The 18,729-nt window shown below is 50.0% G+C and overlaps 1 protein-coding gene and 1 long non-coding RNA gene across 4 annotated transcripts; one reads left to right on the forward strand and one right to left on the reverse strand.

Moving 5' to 3' along the window:
* Positions 1-155: 155 nt before the first annotated feature.
* Positions 156-8,519, forward strand: LOC116454845. Of its 3 annotated transcripts, none has more exons than XR_004244217.1 (4): positions 156-196; positions 1,355-1,447; positions 7,459-7,552; positions 8,318-8,519. It is a non-coding gene; the product is annotated as an uncharacterized LOC116454845 (long non-coding RNA). The 3 variants fall into 3 exon arrangements; XR_004244218.1 differs by having other exon boundaries at positions 8,420-8,519; XR_004244216.1 differs by lacking the exon at positions 8,318-8,519 and having other exon boundaries at positions 7,459-8,152.
* A 3,829-nt stretch (positions 8,520-12,348) lies between these two features.
* Positions 12,349-14,489, reverse strand: HIPK4 (homeodomain interacting protein kinase 4). Its single transcript, XM_032131895.1, has 2 exons — positions 12,849-14,489; positions 12,349-12,678 (listed from the first exon to the last, which is right to left on the reverse strand). Exons 1-2 carry the CDS (start codon positions 14,286-14,288, stop codon positions 12,364-12,366), a joined length of 1,755 nt encoding a protein of 584 aa, XP_031987786.1. The 5' UTR covers positions 14,289-14,489; the 3' UTR covers positions 12,349-12,363.
* Positions 14,490-18,729: the final 4,240 nt, after the last annotated feature.

Here is an 18,729-nt window from a genome sequence, read left to right on the forward strand (position 1 = left end):
GCAGGGGCAGCTCGGGGTTCCCAGAGCAGAGCGCAGCCCGGCTGGGGAGGCCTGCCCGTTTGTGGAAAACGAAGTTCACTCTCCTGTTAGAAATTAAAGAGTTTAATATAAAGACAATAAGAGACACATAAAATAAAGCAAAGGGATAACGGCCGGGTGCCTTGGCGCTCTGCCAAGAGCACACCTGATGCTAGAGGTGAGTCCTTTTTATACCATTTTAACTGTCTGTTCTCTATTCATATTAAAACTTTTCCGGGAGCTGTTCTGCATGGCCACTCCTTGGTTCCGCCTTTTTAGAGCATGCGTAGTCTTCTGCCTTGTGGTTTTATTTCTTTTGATTCTTGGGGTTGGGCCCGCTAGGCAAGAGTCGGTGGTAGGGTGGATCTCTTAATTCTCCAGACAGTCAGGGCTGATTGCAGCTTTGGCCTCTTTGCCCCCCGGGCAGAGCGGTGATAGCGGCTCTCGGACTCTCCTGGCCGCCCGTTCTCCGGGCAGAGCAGCCTTTGGGCCCTTTTGTTCTCTGGACAAAGTGTTGATTAGCAGCTTCTCGGGCCTCATCCTCTGCTCGCTTGGAGGTTCTCTTACTTGCTCACACTTGCTAACATTCTTGCTAAAACGAGAGAAAACTACATCCACACAGCAAAAAGCATTTCTAACATTATATAATATCTACCTTAATACTTTGCAAGAAGCCAGTACTATAATATATGTTTATAACACCGTTCATCTCCCTGCCCACCTGGGCACATGCCGGCTGAACATGAGCCCAGTTGTGCCCAAATGGGCAAGGAGGCCAATGGCACGTGGGCTGTACCAGCCACAGGGTGGCCAGTGGGACCAGGGCAGTGACTATCCGCCGGTGCTGAAGCATCTCTGGTCCTGGGGTCAGTTCTGGGTGCTTCACTAGAAGAAAAACATTGCTGAGCTGGAGAACAAGGAGCGGCACAAGGAGGGAGCTGGGAGGGTTCAGCCTGGAGAAAAGGAGGCTCGAGGGGACTTTCTCGCTCTCCACAACTCCAGGAAGATGCAGCCATGTGAGGGTCGGGCTCTGCTTCCAGGGAACAAGGGACAGGACAGGACAAGAGGGATTGGCCTCAAGTTGTTGCAGGGGAGATTCACATAGGACCTCAGGAAGAACTGCTGTGGAAAGGCTCGTCCAGCCCTGGAACAGGCTGCCCAGGGTAGTGGTGGAGTCCCCATTTCTGAAAAGATTTAAAAGCCATGTAGATGTGGCACTTGGGGACATGGTTTAGTAGTGGCTTTGGCAGTGGTGGGGGAACAATTGGTCTTGATCTTCAGGGCCTTTTTCACTAATTCCATGATTGCAACAGTTAGGTCTGTGATTGTTTTCAAGGTTTGATCAGCTGAACACTGCCTTTGAGAGGTCCCAATGTCCTGACTCTGCTTGGGGAGAAGTCATGCTTTCTCTGGCAGAAAGATGAGCAAGGTATGTAAACAAGTGCACTGCAACTTTTCTATTTGGAAAGAGACCTTTATTGTCGCGAGACGATCGGCGATGAAAGAGACAGGGCAGATTGCTTGGATGCAATAAGCCGATTTTATACATACAGAGCTGAGTATTTATACCTTTTCAGCAGTTACTAAAAATAAATTCTTATATAAGCAGCAATCACTATAACAACCATATCTATGTTTCTTAATAACATCGCAAAACTAAAAGCTAGCACTAACTATCACAGGTACATACCAAGCATGCTTTTCTTCTGTGCTGACTATTTCATTGCCACGGTTTGTGGCCTAGCAGCGTTAGCACGTCTACTTCTGACATGAGTTTAGCAGTGCTCTCACTTCTGCTTTCTAGCTGTATCTCCACACTTTTCTGAAGAAGAATCCTGATTTGGAAATTGTTATGTATGCACACAATGGTTGAGTGCAGCAGTCTGAGTACAGTCAATGCTGTAGCTGGGCTTTGCCCTTTCCTTGTGGTAAGAGGAGGCTCCAGTGTGAAGATCAGCCCTGACTCGGCTCATACAGAACTGGGCTGGCCCAGAACACCTTTCTGCCACTGAAATGCCAAAACAGCAATACCTGCTTTTGGTGAACCAAGGTGATCTATTTCTACACCTTCAACCTGTGTTTGGTGACACAGTTTTCTCAGGGCATTTCCTAACGATTCTAAGGATAATTTTTGAGTCGTCTTGGTCTCTCTTTAGGTTGTGCAGATCCAGAATATTTGGGCCTTGGCACATACATGTCTTAGGCTGGAGAACCACTGCTCTATTCCTTGTTACAATCTTGGCACATGAAGGTTCTGCTGTTAGGCAGGACACTGTTACTGCTTCCTGAAGGTGAAAATCTACTCAGTGATTTGCGTTGTTGAATTGTGTCCTTCAATGTGTCCCAGCTGTGGTTTTGCTTTAAAAACCCCTGCAGTTCATCTGAAGATAACTTCTTTTGCAGGCCAGGGATGGGCAGTGGTACTAGATGAATGATGCCTTAAGACATCTCTCTGCCAAAGTACATATTTACTCTTCTATGCCAGGTAGGAACAAGTGTGAAAGGATGTTCAGAATACACTCTCCTGTTACTGATTCTGTTGCTGTTCTTCTCTGGTGGATTTTGCTTTTTTGTCATAGGAGAGAATGACTGTTTGTCCAGGTGAGTTCTGTCTGTCCTTCAGTTTGACAGGCCCTTTCTTCTCCCTCGTTGTCTGGCACTAAACTGCACTTATGTAAATTGCCAGCTGTATGCCCTCTGAGAAGGGCCAGCTGTGAAAAGTGGCAAAATGAACATCTGAGAGGGTATGAAGATGAGTCACTGCTTGAAAGGGACAAACATGGCTGGAAAACCGTAATCTATTTTCCAAAGCCTTGTGCTTCTTCAGTCTTCTGCATGTTATGTCAAGTGTGCCAGAAAATGATAGGTCTAAAGCCACAAGGAAACTGCAAGAAATCAAGGAGGTGGAGAAAACCCACACACCCTGAGGAGGGGGAGAAGCTGAACAGAAGCCAGCCAGACATTCCACCTCCCAGGAAATGCAGGGCACCCTCACCACCAGCTGGGATATGGCCATGGGAACCTGCTCAGCTGTTCCCACGGGGAGAGAAAGAGCCTCCTGATGGCAGAAGCTCAGGGGAGGATGGTGCAAGAGTGAAGAAGAGGAACTCCAGAGAGAAGGACTAAAAACTAGCAACATTTGCAGCATTGCAACAGTTGCCTCACTCTTTGCCAACCATTTCGAGTGCATGGCTAGCGTAGGGACCTGTTTCAGTACTCGTCACCAAGCTTCCCACCGTAACCTGCCAGTGATCATCAAAGGCTGCAGACATCTCAGAAGAATGTTGACCATTAAACCTGACATTTATGATTGAAACAATAAAACCGTCAGACCAAACCCAGTCCCAAGTGGTGCTTCTGATTATTCTATAGAGAGTTTGACCATGCAAGAAAAAACAGACGGGGTTTTTTAAAATTCGTTTAAGTCAAGACTTCTGTGTTGGTTTAACACAGTATGTTTTTAGTGGGGGTGGGAGAAAAGCTGCTCGAAACTTCTGTGTCCAGCAGAGAGCCAATCGCTGAAGGCTGTGATGATAGGCAGGTTACTAGCCCAATTAGAGAAGTTGGTGACACCTCTGTGATGACATATTTAAGAAAGGAAAAACCGTGGGAAGCGCTCTTTTCTTCTCCCCAGGGGTGGTGAGGCAGCCGCTGCGACCCATCCCAGTGGGGGATGCCCAGGGCTGCACGGCCGGAGCCCTCCTGAAGCCAGGACTGCAGGCGGGCTCCTCCAAAGCTGGAGCTGCCCCGTGAGGACCATGCGGCCAGGGCCGGCTGTGCGGTGCCAGCAGGGACCACATGGCCAGCAGCAAGAGACACAGCGAGCAGTTCCCCGATGCGGAGCCCAGATGAGATCAACCTCTCAACTGCAACTTACACCAATTGTCTTCCAAGTCAGACAAGAAGGAAAAGTGAGGACACATGAGGAAAACCAACACAACGGCACCAAGGTCAGTGAAAAAAAGGAGAGGGAGGAGATGCTCCAAGAGCCAGAGCTGAGATTCTCCTGCGAGCTGTGGTGAAGACTATAATACATTTTCCCTGTAATTCATGAGGTGCACGGGGGGGTGCAGAGATCCACGCGCAGCCTGTGAAGGAGAGTACTCACGCTGGAGCACGTGGACACTGAAAAGCTGTAATCTAGTGAAGAACTCGAACAGAGAGAGATGACCCTTGCTTTTAGAGATAGAGGAAGAGAGCCTTTACTTCAAAACTAGAATAGCTCATCCTTAAAAGACTAAACCACATGAACTAAAATGACCCACACTAGGCAGTTGTGGGAAGACTGCTTGACCCATGGGAGGGATTTACATTGCAGCAGGTTTGGGCGGGACTATTGCTTGTAAAAGTTAAAACCACACTAGAAGAGTTCGCAGAGAGCTATCTCCTGTGGGAAGGATCCCACGGCACAGCAGAAGAAACTCTCTTCCTTAAGCATACTGAAGAAAGATTTTTAAGACGTGGAATACTGACCAAAACCTTATGTTCTGTTTCCTTGTGTAGTTGGTGGAAAGAGGGAGGGACTGGGAAAGAAAGGTATTCTGAAAGTTCTCTTTGGCTCTCATTACCCTTTTTACTTTCAATTTTGTTAATAATAAATCTTCTTTATACTGTTTAAGTTTTGAACCTGTTTTGCCTTAAAGTGGTTTTTTTTTTCAATAATCCTTAACTCATGAAAATGAAGTTTTAATTTCCCCTCATCTGCTTAGCTATGGCAGAGAAAAATGAGTGAATAGTTTTTCGTGGGTGCCTGGTGCTTAACCAGCTTCAAACTGCAACAACTTCCTTTATGAACACTCCCCTGTGATGCAGAAAGGTGGGAGCTTTGTAAACCTGTATTGAAAAAGCATGCAGAGATCTCAGGGAAAAAAATTTCTCAGGAACAGAGTGTCTCCAGGGCTGCTGGATCAGAGGCTCAGCTCCCCTGTGTGTGGCTCATGTTCTTCCAAGTGCAACATCTAGTGCAAGAGAGACAGGGAACCAAGGGAGTGCAAACATGGACACTGACAGTCCCCATCAACAGGGCTGTCTGGTTAAGCAGGTGGGTTTCTACTCTTTTTACTCCTTCTTTTGGTGAAGAAATTGGTTTCCTGGCAGACTTGGGCAGTGGAGTTTGATTAAAAAACACAACACTTCACCTTGAAGATGATTCTGCAGTGTCTCGCACACGCTACAGTTTGTATACCTTCTGGTCTATTTCTCAGCCAGCCCAGACCTGAAATCAGTTTCTGAGGCAAAAACCAAGACAAATATTTAGGCATTTCTTCTCACAGAAAGTATAAAGCACCCAGCTCCCAAGCCTGCTGTGAAACTCACTCCAAAATGAGGGAAGCATCCTCTTTCATCTCCAGTGCCAGTGCTTGGGACTGCTGTGCCTTCTAGAAACCAAGTCCAGTGAGAAAGGTGTTGGGAGTGGGGAATGTGAGCAGGAACAGGGTCCAGATGAGCACCCAAGTGAAGAGATCTTTCTTGGCACCAGTCATGGTCTGGTGACCTGTGTAAAAGTCACTTCTCCACCAGCCTAGGAGAAAGGGAAAGACACTATAGTATTCAATTACCAAGAGAAATTATTTTATTTATTTAGCTACATGTATTGCATCTGCAGAAACCAGTCCTTTGTGTCTTGTCCTCTTACCTTCTCAGGCATATATGACATCAAAAAACACCTTCACAAATCGTGTAAAACTTGCAGTACCAGCCAAATTACTGCTCTTCCCCATCATCTGCTCAACCAACAGTGTTTCTCTCCAGGACCTGCACACTATGAGTGGCCTCCGTTTCCATGTTCCATAATTTTCATCTCTTTCTCTGTCTTTTCCTGTCTCCCTGGGCTCTCCTCTCTGCTGGGCATTTTTCTCAGTCGCTCCCTGACCTCCCAATGCTTTTCGCTGTAATTGTGCTTCTGGCAGATGCTACCTAAAAGCACTGTCCAAGCCTGGTGATCTGCACCTTTTCTTCCTCTCCTGCTGCTGTTTGATGCATTTTTTTGATCTTATGGGCCCTTGTGCCCTGGCTCCCTCCTGCTGTTAAACCCTGTTAATGTAAGAGAAGTGACAGTCAGTCAGTGTCTCCTCCATGGTGCCTTACCTGCATCTCTCTGACCTGGACAGCTGATGGGAGCCATCACAGCCCCTCCTGGTACAGGCTTGTCTCTGGGTGTGGAACATGGTTCCTGAAGGAGAAGAGCAAAACTCACAATAATGCCTTGGAAATGTCCTGCTGGTAGAGCTGATTAGAAGGCTGCCAGCGAGGCAAGTTGGCATCAAGTCTCAAGACTGGTCCAGGGATGCTCTTGGGTAAAAGTGACACTTTCTCAGCTCCACAGCTTCTCTGGGCAAGCCATGTCAGTGCTTCACCACCCTCACAGGGAAGAATTTCTTCCCAGTGTTCCATCTAACCCTGCCAGGCATCAGTGTGATGCCATTCCCCCTTTTCCTGTCACATCAGCTTGTCCCAAGTGCCTCTTCAGCTCTTTCGGAGCCCCTTTAGGCACTGGAAGAGGCTCTAAGTTCTCCCCAGAGCCTTCTCTTGTCCAGGCTGAAAATCCCCAGCTCTTTGTCTCCAGAGCAGAGCTGCTTCAGCCCTTAGAGCAGTTTCATAGCCTCTGGACAGCAGGTCCACATCCTTCCTGTGCTGGAGAACCCAGAGCTGCAGGTGAGGTCCTGTCTGACCAAAGAAGAGGGGCAGAACCCCCTCTCACCTGCTGCCCATGCTGTGGGGATCAGCCCAGGATATAGTTTCTGGGCTGCCAGTGCACGTGCCCAGCTCATGTCCAGCCTCTCACCAGCATCCCACATCCTTGTTGGCAGGGCTGCTCTCAATCTGTTCATCCCACAGCCTGGATTGATACTGGGTGTTACCCTGACCCATGCGCAGCACCTGCATTTGGCCTTGTTGAACCTCATAAAGTTCCTATGGGCCCACTGACTGAGCCTGTCCAAGTCCATCTGGATGGCCCTGTCCTCTAGGTGTGTCACCCACACTGCTCAGCTCAGCATCATCTTCCAGCGTGCTGAGGGTGCACTCGATCCCACTGTCTGTGTCATTGATGAAGATATTGAATAGCACTGGTGCCAGTACAGACCCCTGAGGGATACCCCTTGTCACAGATGTCCATTGGGACTCAGCCATCTGCCCATCCATTCATCTGTCCTTTTGTCCTTCTGTCTGTCCATCCATCCAGGTGACTTACCATCTGTCCTCTCTCCCATCTGTCCTACCCCCATCCATCCATCTGCCCATCCTTCCCTCTGGCCTGGCCATCCCTGCTCTCTCCATCTGTCCAGCCATCCATCTCTGAGAGACTGGAATGTTAATGGTTAAGGACTCAAAACAATTGTGCCCTATCTGAAGTGGAACATCATACAGTGTAGAACTCCCCTGCCCCTGTTCCCACGGAGCTGGAGCACATATTAACCTATTGAACATTGCATTTTGCAGGCTTCTTCAACCCCTGACAGATCAAGGCTGTGAACATCACTTGACCAACTTACATCGAAATTGCAACAACCAGGTTTTGTCCCTGGCCCCACTGGTGAGTGGTAACTATATAACCGTTCTGTTCTTATCCTTTCTTTTCCCTTATACGTTTTCTTTAATGATATTTTTATGTTTTTATATTACTGATAGGAAAGATGTATGCTAATGTCTTTACAAACAATTCCATGGGTGAGGGTACGGGTCTTTGAAATGAGTCTTAATGTCTCTACCAACTTCAAGCTGCAGGTTTGTTACAGAACAGTTTGACTCCTGAAACAGACAAATGGATCTACACAAGCCTGACTTTCTGAACTTTGGATGGAAATGATATGTTTAAGAGGGGAATATGTGGCATGTGGTTTGGAAAGGCTGTACCTTCCTAGTATCTCAGCCAGTGAGATACTAGGTGTGTGTGCCCAGTGGACTCTCTCCCTTTGTTTGAATAAAGTTGTAGGACTCCTCTGTCTCCTTTATGGACACTGGCTTTTCATTGCGTGAATTTCTGCACATTACTATAGATAGTAACAAAAATGGCTACATTTTAAGATTTGCTAAGTACCTGTTGGGGCTTTTGGGAGTTCCCCTTCTGTTTTCTTTTTTCTCTTGAGAAATTTTCCCTATATATGTTGCCAGGGCAACAAATTGCTGGGTGCTTGGGAGAAACAAAAGACCTGGCCACTGAGGGAGGAGCCCAATGGGCTACTCTTTTTCACCTGGGGATGTGGGCTGTTAGCTCTCTGTGTTTGGACGGGGAGAGAGGCGGGAAGGGATTTGTCAGCATGGCAGGCTTCTGCTTTTTTGGCTGCCTTCCTTCTACCAGAGAAACCCTGGGATTCCCAAGCCCGCCTTTCCCTGCCCCGCTGGGAGCTGGGCTGCAGCCACCCTGCCCCCGCCATTGCTTCGAGCCTCCGCTACTCTGTAGCCCTGCATGTCCTGCCTGCTGAGACCTCCGGGGGTTCCCACTGCAGCTCCGGAATTCGATACATCTCATCTGCCCCCGGGATTTGTGCTCATCCCTGCTGTTCCAGCCTGCCGTTCCAGCCCACCGTTCTAGCCTGCTGTTCCTGAGGGTCCGGCCGGACACCGGGATCAGCTGCCCAGGGGTTTGTGAAGCCTTTGTCCCATCCCTTCCCGGGATCCCAGGCCACCAGTGCCGCGTGCTCCCCGAGCTCGCTCCGGAGCGCCCCCTGCAGCCGCGGGGGAACCATCGCACCTGCCCTGCTCACTGGGAGCTGCCAGCGCCCCTGCCGGCTGCGAGCGGAACTGCACCCGAGGGGAAGGGGCCTGACAGCCGAGAAGGCTGGGACTGGGTTTGTGATTGTTTGCTGTTAATGCCATAGTTATTGTTGTTTGTTTGTCTTGTTATACATACATATGTATATATATATATATAAAAATATAAAAGAGTAAAGAACTGTTATTCCTATTCCTCATATCTTTGCCTGAAAGCCCCTTAATTTCAAAATTATAATAATTCGGAGGGAAGGAGGTTGCATTTTTTTTTCATTTCAAGGGAGACTCCTGCCTTCCTTGGCAGACACCTGTCTTTCAAACCAAGACAGTACCTTATTCTACCTTAATGTTCTCAAGTTTGCAAATAAAAGCTTGTTCTTGAACTTCCTGAGTATTTTGTTGTTTCTCCCCACACATTTACTCACCACCAGCAGAGTAAATCAACCAACCTTCCCCTAAACCCTCCAAGCAGACCAGGGCATAACACCACCCCAGTCAGTCATCCAGCTGTCCATCCATCCTTCATCCTGGCTACCCCTGCTGTCCATCTCTCCAGCCATCCAGCCCAAACGTTATTTCATCTGGCCGTTCATCCATCCATCTGTCCAGACAATCCCTGCCATCTGTCCCCCTGGCCTGGCCATCTCTGCTGTCTGTCTGTCCATATGGCCCATGGCTGGCCAACCTTGCTGTCTCTCCATCTAGCCTGCCCATCCATCCATCCATCCATCCATCTATGACCCCACTGGAGAGAGGGAGGTGTTTGTCCATCCATCTATCCCTGGCCCCCACCCCCTCAAGAAGCCCTCTCCACCCAATTTCCTCCATGACCCTGAAGGGGACAAGCTCGATGATGACTATCCCTGCTGCAAGAACAAGGGCAAAGTGACACCCTGTGGGGGAACAGAGAGGGACAGGTGGGAACCCCCACCTCCCCCAGGCATAGGATAGGGATGAACAAGATGGATGGATGGAAGATTCTGGAGGAGCATGGTAAGCCCTACATGCGTGGCAGAGTAGGGGAGTTTGGGGGGGAGATGAACCCCCAAAATTGTCACCCACCAGCACAAGCATGATGGCATGATTGGGAGCTAGAGAGCTGGGGTAAAAGTGTGGGTGGAGGCTCAAAACCCTGCTGGGAGGGTTCCAGACCCCATTTCGAGATCCCAGGGGTGCAGGGTGGGTTTTCTGTCCTATTGGGGGGGTTCTGGGGGTCTTGGACTCTTTAAGGGGGCCTCAGGTGTGCTGGAGGGGTTCCCTGCCCTCATTTGGGGGTCCCAAAGGTAGTGGGGGGAGGTCCTTGTTCCATTTGAGGGTGCTCTGTGGGGACATTGGTGAGGGTGTCCTGAATGCCTGTGTCACCTCCACTTCGGATTTTGGTTAGGGTCAGTGCTTCTGGGTGAGCCACCAGCTGCTGCTGACAGTGGCTTTGGGGTGGTTCTTGGGTTGTTTTGTCTTTCCCCACAAATCTCCTTGCAGGGATATCCAACTGGTCTGGGGACTACTTTGTGCAGCCAGCAAGCTCAGTGGTGAAGCTGAGGATGAGTGGAGCCAGTGCTGGCCACACCGTGCCACCAGCATCACGCAAGAGCAGCCACAGGTAGTTTGTGAGCAGGGAATGCCAAGTGCTGGGAGAGCCTCTGTGGGTCCATTCGAGGACAAGGAATAGACCTCTGAGGAACCACTGGATCTGGCTGTGCTGAATCTGGCTGCCCCCACTCCAGTTTGGGGAATGTCACAGGGTGAGTGGAAGCTTTAGACAAGCCCTGCCAGCTTAAATTTAAGAAATTACGCTGGCCCACAAGTTCTAAGGATGGCACATTAGGTCTATTTATAAAATGAGTTATCTATTAAACAGACAGGAGATAACAGACAAAAGATTTTAATCAGATTTACTTACTACACAGTATAAAATTAAAGGAACTAAGAGTAGGTTACATAGAACAGTGCACTATATCAAGGTACCTATATTAAAGCTAGCAAAAGAAATAGTATTGATTAGGAGTCAAATGTAACTTACTACTGAAATGAGGATAACATACTGTCTCGGTTTTGAAAGACAGGTGTCTGCTAAGGAAGGCAGAAGCCCCCTTGAAGTGGCAGATATAACCCCTTTTCCCTCCAAGTTATTATATTTTGAAATCAAGGGCCTTTAGTCAAAGATGTGGGAAATAGGAATAACAGTTCTTTACTATATATATATATATATATATATATATATATATATATATATATATATAAATATAACCAGTCAAACAAACAACAATAACTATGGCAGTAACAGCAAACAATCACAAACCCAGTCCCAGCCTTCTCGGCTATCAGGCCCTTTCCCCTCGGGTGCAGTTCCGCTCGCAGCCGGCAGGGGCGCTGGCGGCTCCCGGTGAGCAGGGCAGGTGCGATGGTTCCCCCGCGGCTGCAGGGGGCGCTCCGGAGCGAGCTCGGGGAGCACGCGGCACCGGTGCCCCGGGATCCCGGGAAGGGATGGGACAAAGGCTTCACAAACCCCTGGGCAGCCGATCCCGGACTCTCAGGATCAGCAGGCTGGAACGGCAGGCTGGAACGGCAGGCTGGAGCGGCAGGCTAGAAGGGCAGGCTGGAGCTGCAGGGATGAACACAAATCCCGGGTGGCAGACGAGATGTATCCAGATGGGAGATGTATCCAGATGGGAGAACCCCACGGAGGTCCAGGCAGGCAGGGCGAGCAGGGCTACAGCGTAGCGAAAGCTCGAAGCAGCAGCGGGGCAGGGCAGCCACAGCTCGGTCTCCAGCAGGGCAGGGAAAGCGGCTTTTGGGGTCCCGGCGTTGTTCCCAGCAGGAAGAAAGAACGGCCAAAAGAAAGAAACAGCAGCTCCTTTCTCTGCAGCTTCTCTCTCCGGACACTCAGAGCAAACTGACCCCACACCCAGGTGTAGACAAAGGAGTAGCCAGGCCCGCCCCACCCCCCTTTTTGTCTTTCTTAAGTACAGCTATTTGTCCCCTAGCAACATGCCTATGGGAGAAAATTCCTTTAACAGGAAAAAAACTAAGACTAAACTGAAACCCCAACACGTACACAGAGTTCTTTTACTCAGCCTCCAGAGGAGTAATTGCAAAGCAGGCATCCCTGTTCAGGGAGAAACTCCACACATTTCCAGAAAAATGTGCAGAAGGTTTCTGCTTTGTGAAAATCTGGTGTAGCTTTTATAGTTTGTAAAGTGAGGTGTCCGTCAGTCAGAAATCCAGCTTATCTTTCCAAAATTCACTTCATCAGTAAGATGTTTATTGGCAGTTGGGAGATGCCAGACTGATGTTTACCGAATGGCACCAAAACAACTCATACAAGACAGCTTGTCTTGTCCTGTTTGATTTATCTGACCAGTTAACAAGCTACAGATAAGCTTTTGTGGGGTTTGAGATGCCCTACTACAGGGAAAAAAACCAGAAAATCCAAGTTTTCTGGAGTTTATATTGTTATTGAGCTGCAGGGAGGTTCTCCATGCTTCAATGGTGGAAAATGCCAGGCCTTTGCCAAGTGCTGTGCCAGCCCCGGGTGAGAAGCTGGGGCACCCCTCAAGTCTTGGCAGTACCAAACTCCCCTGGCAAATAATCAGTTGAAATGCTCAGATTTTTGCAAAACTATTTATTAGGGGATCAATGTGAGAAACAGAGCCGGTAGCATCTGGCACAGTATGTCCTGTTGCAGTCCTGGCTGTGGTCTCCACAAGCAAGGCGCTGGGTTTTGGTGGCTGGAGTGCTTGAGGGTGAGGAAGAAGAAGGTCTCTTGCAAGCTCTGGGCTGCTGAAGTGTATGCAAGGGTTGCTGTGGGGTCTTAGTGATGCTGGGGGTGCCACTGGCTCTGTGGCAGGAAGAGCGTGCTGAGTACTGCAGGGGCATACCAGCCCAGCCTCCAGAGCCCATTCTCCAAATCCCTGGAGGCCTGGGGTTGCGCCACATCACCAGAGCTCTCTGTGGTGGGGAACAGGGAGGAAAGCATGAAGAGGGGGTGAGTGTTGCCTCCTTCTTTGTGGGAACCTTGGGCAGCTGGGGACATGGGGCACCAGGAAACCCAAGTATGTAAGGGATCCCAAGCACCCTTTGTTCCAGAGTGCCTGTGCCCAGGAGCCCCCTCCCTGTACCTTGGCACAGGATGAGCTGTAGCATCTTCCAGGCAGGTTCTGTTCCATGATTGGGTTGCCATTGCGGTGGCTGTACCATTTCATTCTGCTGGGAGACCCCATCACAGTCAAGTGACCCTTGGTGGGCTCCATCTGGGGACACCAGTGATGCTGACAGTACTGGCTTCCACAGTGGGTGGGGCTGGGGGCTTGGCAGATGTCCTGCTGGCACTTGTCACCAGTGTCCCCAACTGGCTCAGCCAGGCTGAGCCCATCCAGCTGGACAGTGGCTTTCTGGATGCCTCCCTGGCTGGCAGGGATGAAGGCACCTTTCTCCATGCTGGGGAAGATCTTGGCTGTGCTGGAATCCTTACAGGATGCCCTCAGGTCTTCCTGGCTGAGCTGGTAGTACTGGGTGGCCTCAAAGCTGGCCTTCACCTCCTGCATGGAGATGAAGGGATGCTGAAGGGCAGCACTGGGTGTGATTCGCTCATGCGAGTCCCAAGTGAGCATCCTCTTGACCAGCTCCACCATCCTGTACAAATCACAGCGCTTGGCCAGCTCCTCCTGGTCAGGATCAGGCATCGGGCAGACATTCACTACCACCAACTGATCCAGTGAGGAAAAGATATGCTTCCTCCTTTCCATCAGCTTTGCCATCACCTTCCCTGGTGGTTTGAGCTGCCAGGTACCAGTGGAATGTGGCACCCGTTGGAAGAAGGACTGTGTCTTCTGGGCAGCACAGAGCAGCTCATCCCGGGGTAGCCCCAAGGTGGAGCAGATGTAGCATACCTGGTCATATTCGTCATTGCCAGGGTAGAGTGGCCAACCCAAGTGAAGCTCGGCCATCACGCAGCCCAAAGACCAGACATCCACCTTCTCGCAGAAGGGCAATCCCAGCAAGATCTCCGGTGCCCGGTAGAAGCGGGTTTGGATGTAGGGCTCCTGGACATGGCAGACCTCAGGGAGGAGGATAGCCGAGCCAAAGTCAACAAGCTTGATGCGGAATGGATAGCGTGCATGGTCCACCAGCATGATGTTCTCTGGCTTAAGGTCAGCATGGATGATGGAGAGCTCCTTCAGCTTGACCAGTGCCACCAGCACCTGTGCTGTGATGGTACGGATGTGCCGGACAGGCAGCGGTGAGAAGTTGTTCTGCTTTTGGAAGTCAAAGAGGTTTTGCTGCAGCAGCTCAAAGACCAGGTAGGTCCAGACCGTGTCACTGAAGGACTCGAGGAAATGGATGATGTGAGAGTCCTTCGTGTTCCCCTTCCGCAAGGCCTGCAGCAGCCTCAGTTCATTCTTCACTATTTGGCCATCGTGATCACAGTTCTTCAGGATCTTGATGGCCACCATCTCCCCAGTGCTCCTGCACTGCCCCTGTATCACCTGTCCAAAGGTCCCCTTCCCCACCATGGCCAATATGTCATAGCACTTGGCACCTACCACCAGCGTCACCATGGTGGGTTGGCTCCTCACCAGGGGCTCAGGATCCTCCAGCTCAGCACCCAGTGGGGACTGGAGACACCTAACTGTCCCAACCCAGCCTCACAACACTGTGGGTTCCAACATCACCATGACAACACATGATGTCACAACAGAAGTAGCCTGGGTGGAGGAATCCCCAGAAACCCAACACTGGCCCCCCCGAATCCAGCCCTGTTCTCCCCAAATCCATCCACAAACCCAAGAACACATCCCTGATCCCCCCAAAATGGATCCCAGCCCCCTGAAAACCCATTTTCAACCCCCTAACCCCTTTCCCTGGTCCACCAAAACCCATCCAAGTCCTCCAAGACCCAGACACAGCCACCCAAAACTAAATTCTAGTCCACTAAACCCAGTTCCTTGTCCATCAAAACCTGTTCAAGCCCCCCCAAGATCCATCCCTCATTCCCCAAAACCCATCCAAGGCCCCCAAAACCTCTCCCTAGTCTCTCAAACCCATCTGAGCTCCCCATGATACATCCCCAGCCCCCAAATCTCCAGCCCAACATAACCCACCCCACACCCCTCAAACCCAGCCCTAGCTCCTTGAAATCCACTTCTATTTCCCTAAAACACAGCCTAGCTCCCTCTCCCCCCCTTACTGCCAGCTCCAGAAAACCTGTCCCTGGCCCCCCAAACCCCATGCCCAGACCTCCTAGATATTCTCATTACTTTTTTGGGGGGTTAACATTTATTTCAGCCAAGCCAAGTGCAAGGACCTATTAAACACCTCTCCCATTTGATAGTAACATGTGGAAAGTATGCACAAAATCATTGAACACCGCCAAAAAAAGATTAATTTGGGGGAGTAAGGGAATTAAAGAGGGTTTGGGGCAGTAAGTGATGCTCCACCACTCTATCACCATTTTAGGGGATCGCAAAAGGTCCCCATGCTTGGTGGGGGGTTCATTGCTCACCACAGAGTTGGGGGCTCAGTGCCAGCTTACACAGCTGAAATGTAAGGGTCCTCTCACCTCTGAGTCCCCCCACATTGAAACTTGGGGTGACTTCCATCATCACTGGCTGGTGGTTGAATTGGGGGCCCCTGGGGACGAGCTCAACATAGGGTAACAGCATCTTCCTACCCTTGTGTTGGGTGATGGTGGGCTCCAGTGGGGACCCCCCAGAGGAGAAACCCATGCTGGGCACCCACTGCCAACACTGGAATTTGCCCTCTGCAGCCCTGTTGATGTGGGGCTGGAAGTTCTCCACCTGCTTGTTTTCTCCTTTCTCCTTCAGTTTCACCACTGCTGATGCCTTCGCACTGCCCATTCTCATCCTCCCCTCACTTTCCAACCCACTCCAAACCAAAACTACACCAAATTTCTGCAATTTGATTCTAGACCAGCATCCCAGAACTATATCCTTCTTGGTGGTCTCCTTCATCATTCCATCCATCCCCAGTGGTACAAATTCAATACTGGCACCTTCAATAACTGCATGCTGGTAGGTTTTGGTATCCTCTGGCTGACTGGATCCTCTGGTTGTTGCACTGAGACAGTGCAACCAACAAGTGGAGACGGTGAACCCATGGGTCAATGGCTGCACCCACTCATCTCCCATTGTTCCCCTGTTTTCAGCTTCAACTGGATTGTATTAGGAGACGACTTTTTCCTTCCTGATGTGCCAGTGATTAAGCTCCCAGGTCTTTCCCCACATCTCATTATTTTGGGGTCCCCCCAGTCCAGATAGCAGGGTTGGAGCTCCCAGATTTTGGCAACTTCACCCACCCCACCCAGCTCTGGCCAGACCCAGTGGGCAGTTTAGGCAGCGATGACACACAATGGCTGCCCATCACCAGCAAGGTGATGTTGTCCTGCTTACAGAGAGGGAGAGGAGTTTTAGTGCTCTGTGGGTGTGACTAAGTTGTTATTCTGCATCATGTACATCATCACTAGTTCTGGCAGGAAAACCCAGACTGGAAGCCGGCCATTTTTTCCTCCTTCTGCGAAGGTGTCAGCATCAACCCCTATGGATTCAGTCCCTCTGCCACCCTGCTGGTGCCCTCTCCCCTTTTTCCTCCGGAGTGCAGCCACAGACTATAGTGCTGAAACAGACAGTGTAGAAAACACGAGCTGACTGTAGTACTGAACTGACATTGCTGGCAGGGAGGCTGCCACAGCAAATGACTGGCAGGGGCGACCCCACAATGCTGCAGAGTGTTAGAAGCAGCACCAGAAGCACCCATGCAAAACTGAGCTCAGTGGAGTGGCAATGCAATCCCTACTTGGATGACCTAGATGCCAGGGGGTTTGTTTTGTTACTGTTTTTCGTTATTTCAGGCTGGGGAGGCAGGAAATGTTGGCCACAGGAGTTTCCCTGACATCTTGCCTTGGTTCCTGATGACCACATGGGTGGTGTGTGGGAATGCTCACCATATTGCCTTTGTCTGGTGAAGTCATGTGGACACAATATATGGGAAGCACCAGCCATCTTTTTTTTGTTCCCAGTGGTGAACACCTTTCTGTGGGTGAAACACCTTCTCTTTTTGTACACTTTTGCTATTAGTACTGCCATTGGTATTGTGCATGTCTTATTCAGTTCCTTTGTGCTTTTAGTAAATTGTTATCTCAACCCACAATTTCTGGCCTTTTGTCCATCCCTTACCAGAAGGCGTGGGGAAAGGGGAGTGGCTTATTCTCCATCATGTAACCCTGAAGTTGAGAGGTCCTGTGGGACCCTGGTTCCGCCCACATCCCATTGTCCCTCCCATGACTTACCAATTCCAAACCACAGCAGCTTCATCCCTGTGCCATTGTCTTGGGCACTCTCCTCACAGCCAGTACCATTGTCCCTAGAAGGTGCACCTTTAGGTGCTTGACTGTGACTGGCCCAGAGGCCTTCAGGCATCCTTGGCACAGATTACCTCAGGAGAGTGTATTTCAAGGGCCCAAAAGGACCTCATTGGGCTTTGGGAGAGCTGCTGTGTAGACAGAGGAAATTAGATAGCTGAATCCCTTGCTTGGCCTGTCAGAGCACCCTTCTGCTGTGGGACTGCTGAGGGTCAAAGAACAACAGGTACCAATTGCCACAGCAACAGTGCAACATCAGCAATAGCTCACCAACCGGGACTGCAGAATCACCATCACTCTGATGGGATGAGTCATAAACTGGAGAGTCAGGGAACATTCAAACTCGCTTGCCCTCTAATAGCCCTGGCCCTAATGGCTAGTCCAGTAGAGAGTGGAGACTGACAGTGGACTGAATGAAGTCCCACCACCACTGAGTTCTGCTGTGCTGGACATGCTGGAACTTCGGTACAAAGTCCAAGGCAGCAAAATGGTGCCACCACTGATATTGCCAATGCATTTTTCTCCATTCCTCTGGCAGCAGAGTGCAGGCCACAGTTTGCTTTCACCTGGATGGGCATCCAGTACATCTGGAATCGACTGTCCCTGGGGTGGAAGCACAGTCCCACCATTTGCCACGGACTGATCCAAACTGCACTGGAAAAGGGCGAGGTTCCAGAACACTTGTAGCACACTGATGGCACCATCATATGGGGCAACACTGCATACCAGTGGTGTGCAGAGGAAGTTTTTGAGAAAGGGGAGAAGATACTTCTAATCCTTCTGAAGGCCGACTTTGCTGTAAAACAAAGTAAGGTCAAGGGACCTGTTCAGGAAATTCAGTTTTTAGGAATAAAATGGCAAGCTGGACATCATCAGATTCCAATGGATGTGATCAACAAAATAGCAGCTATGTCCCCACTGACCAGCAAGAAGGACACACAGGCCTTCCTAGGCACTGTGGGCTCTTGGAGAATGCATATTCCAGATTACAGTCAGATGGTAAGACCTCTCTATCATGTAACCTGGAAGAAAAATTATTTCAGGTGGGGTCCTGAACAACAACAAGCTTTGGAACAAATTAAACAGGAGATTGTTCATGCAGTAGCCCTTGGGCCAGTCAGGACAGGACAGAATGCAAAAAAGTATAGACAGGGAGAATGGTCCTTCCTGGAGTCTCTGGCAAAAAGTACCTGGAGAGACATGAGCACGATCTCTTGGGTTCTGGAGTCAGGAATACAAAGGATCTGAGGCCTGTTACACTCCAACTGAAAAAGATATTTTAGCAACTGATGAAGGGGTTCGAGCTGCCTCAGAAGTGATTGGCACCAAACCACAACTCTTTCTGGCACCCCAGCTGCCAGTGCTGGGTTGGATGTTCAAAGGGAAAGGCCCTTCCATACATCCTGTCACTGATGCCACATGGAGCGAGTGGATTCCTCTGATCACACAGCAAGCTCGAATAGGAAATCCAAATCACGCTGGGATCTTGGAAGTCATCATAAACTGGCCCGAAGGTGAAAACTGCAGATTATTTTCAGAAAAGGAGAAGGTAACACATGCTGAGGAGGCCCCACCATGTAATCAACTACCTGAGAATGAAAAGCGATATGCTCCCTTCACAG

The sequence above is a fragment of the Corvus moneduloides genome, chromosome 22 (genome assembly GCF_009650955.1).
Source record: "Corvus moneduloides isolate bCorMon1 chromosome 22, bCorMon1.pri, whole genome shotgun sequence".
NCBI lineage: Eukaryota > Metazoa > Chordata > Aves > Passeriformes > Corvidae > Corvus > Corvus moneduloides.

Coding starts and splice junctions, on each gene's coding strand:
- HIPK4 (XM_032131895.1), bottom strand. CDS start 14,288: ATGGTGACGCTGGTGGTAGGTGCCAAGTGCTATGACATATTGGCCATG. Junction 12,679..12,848: donor ACAGCTCATCCTGTGCCAAG/GTACAGGGAGGG, acceptor TCCCCACCACAG/AGAGCTCTGGTGATGTGGCG.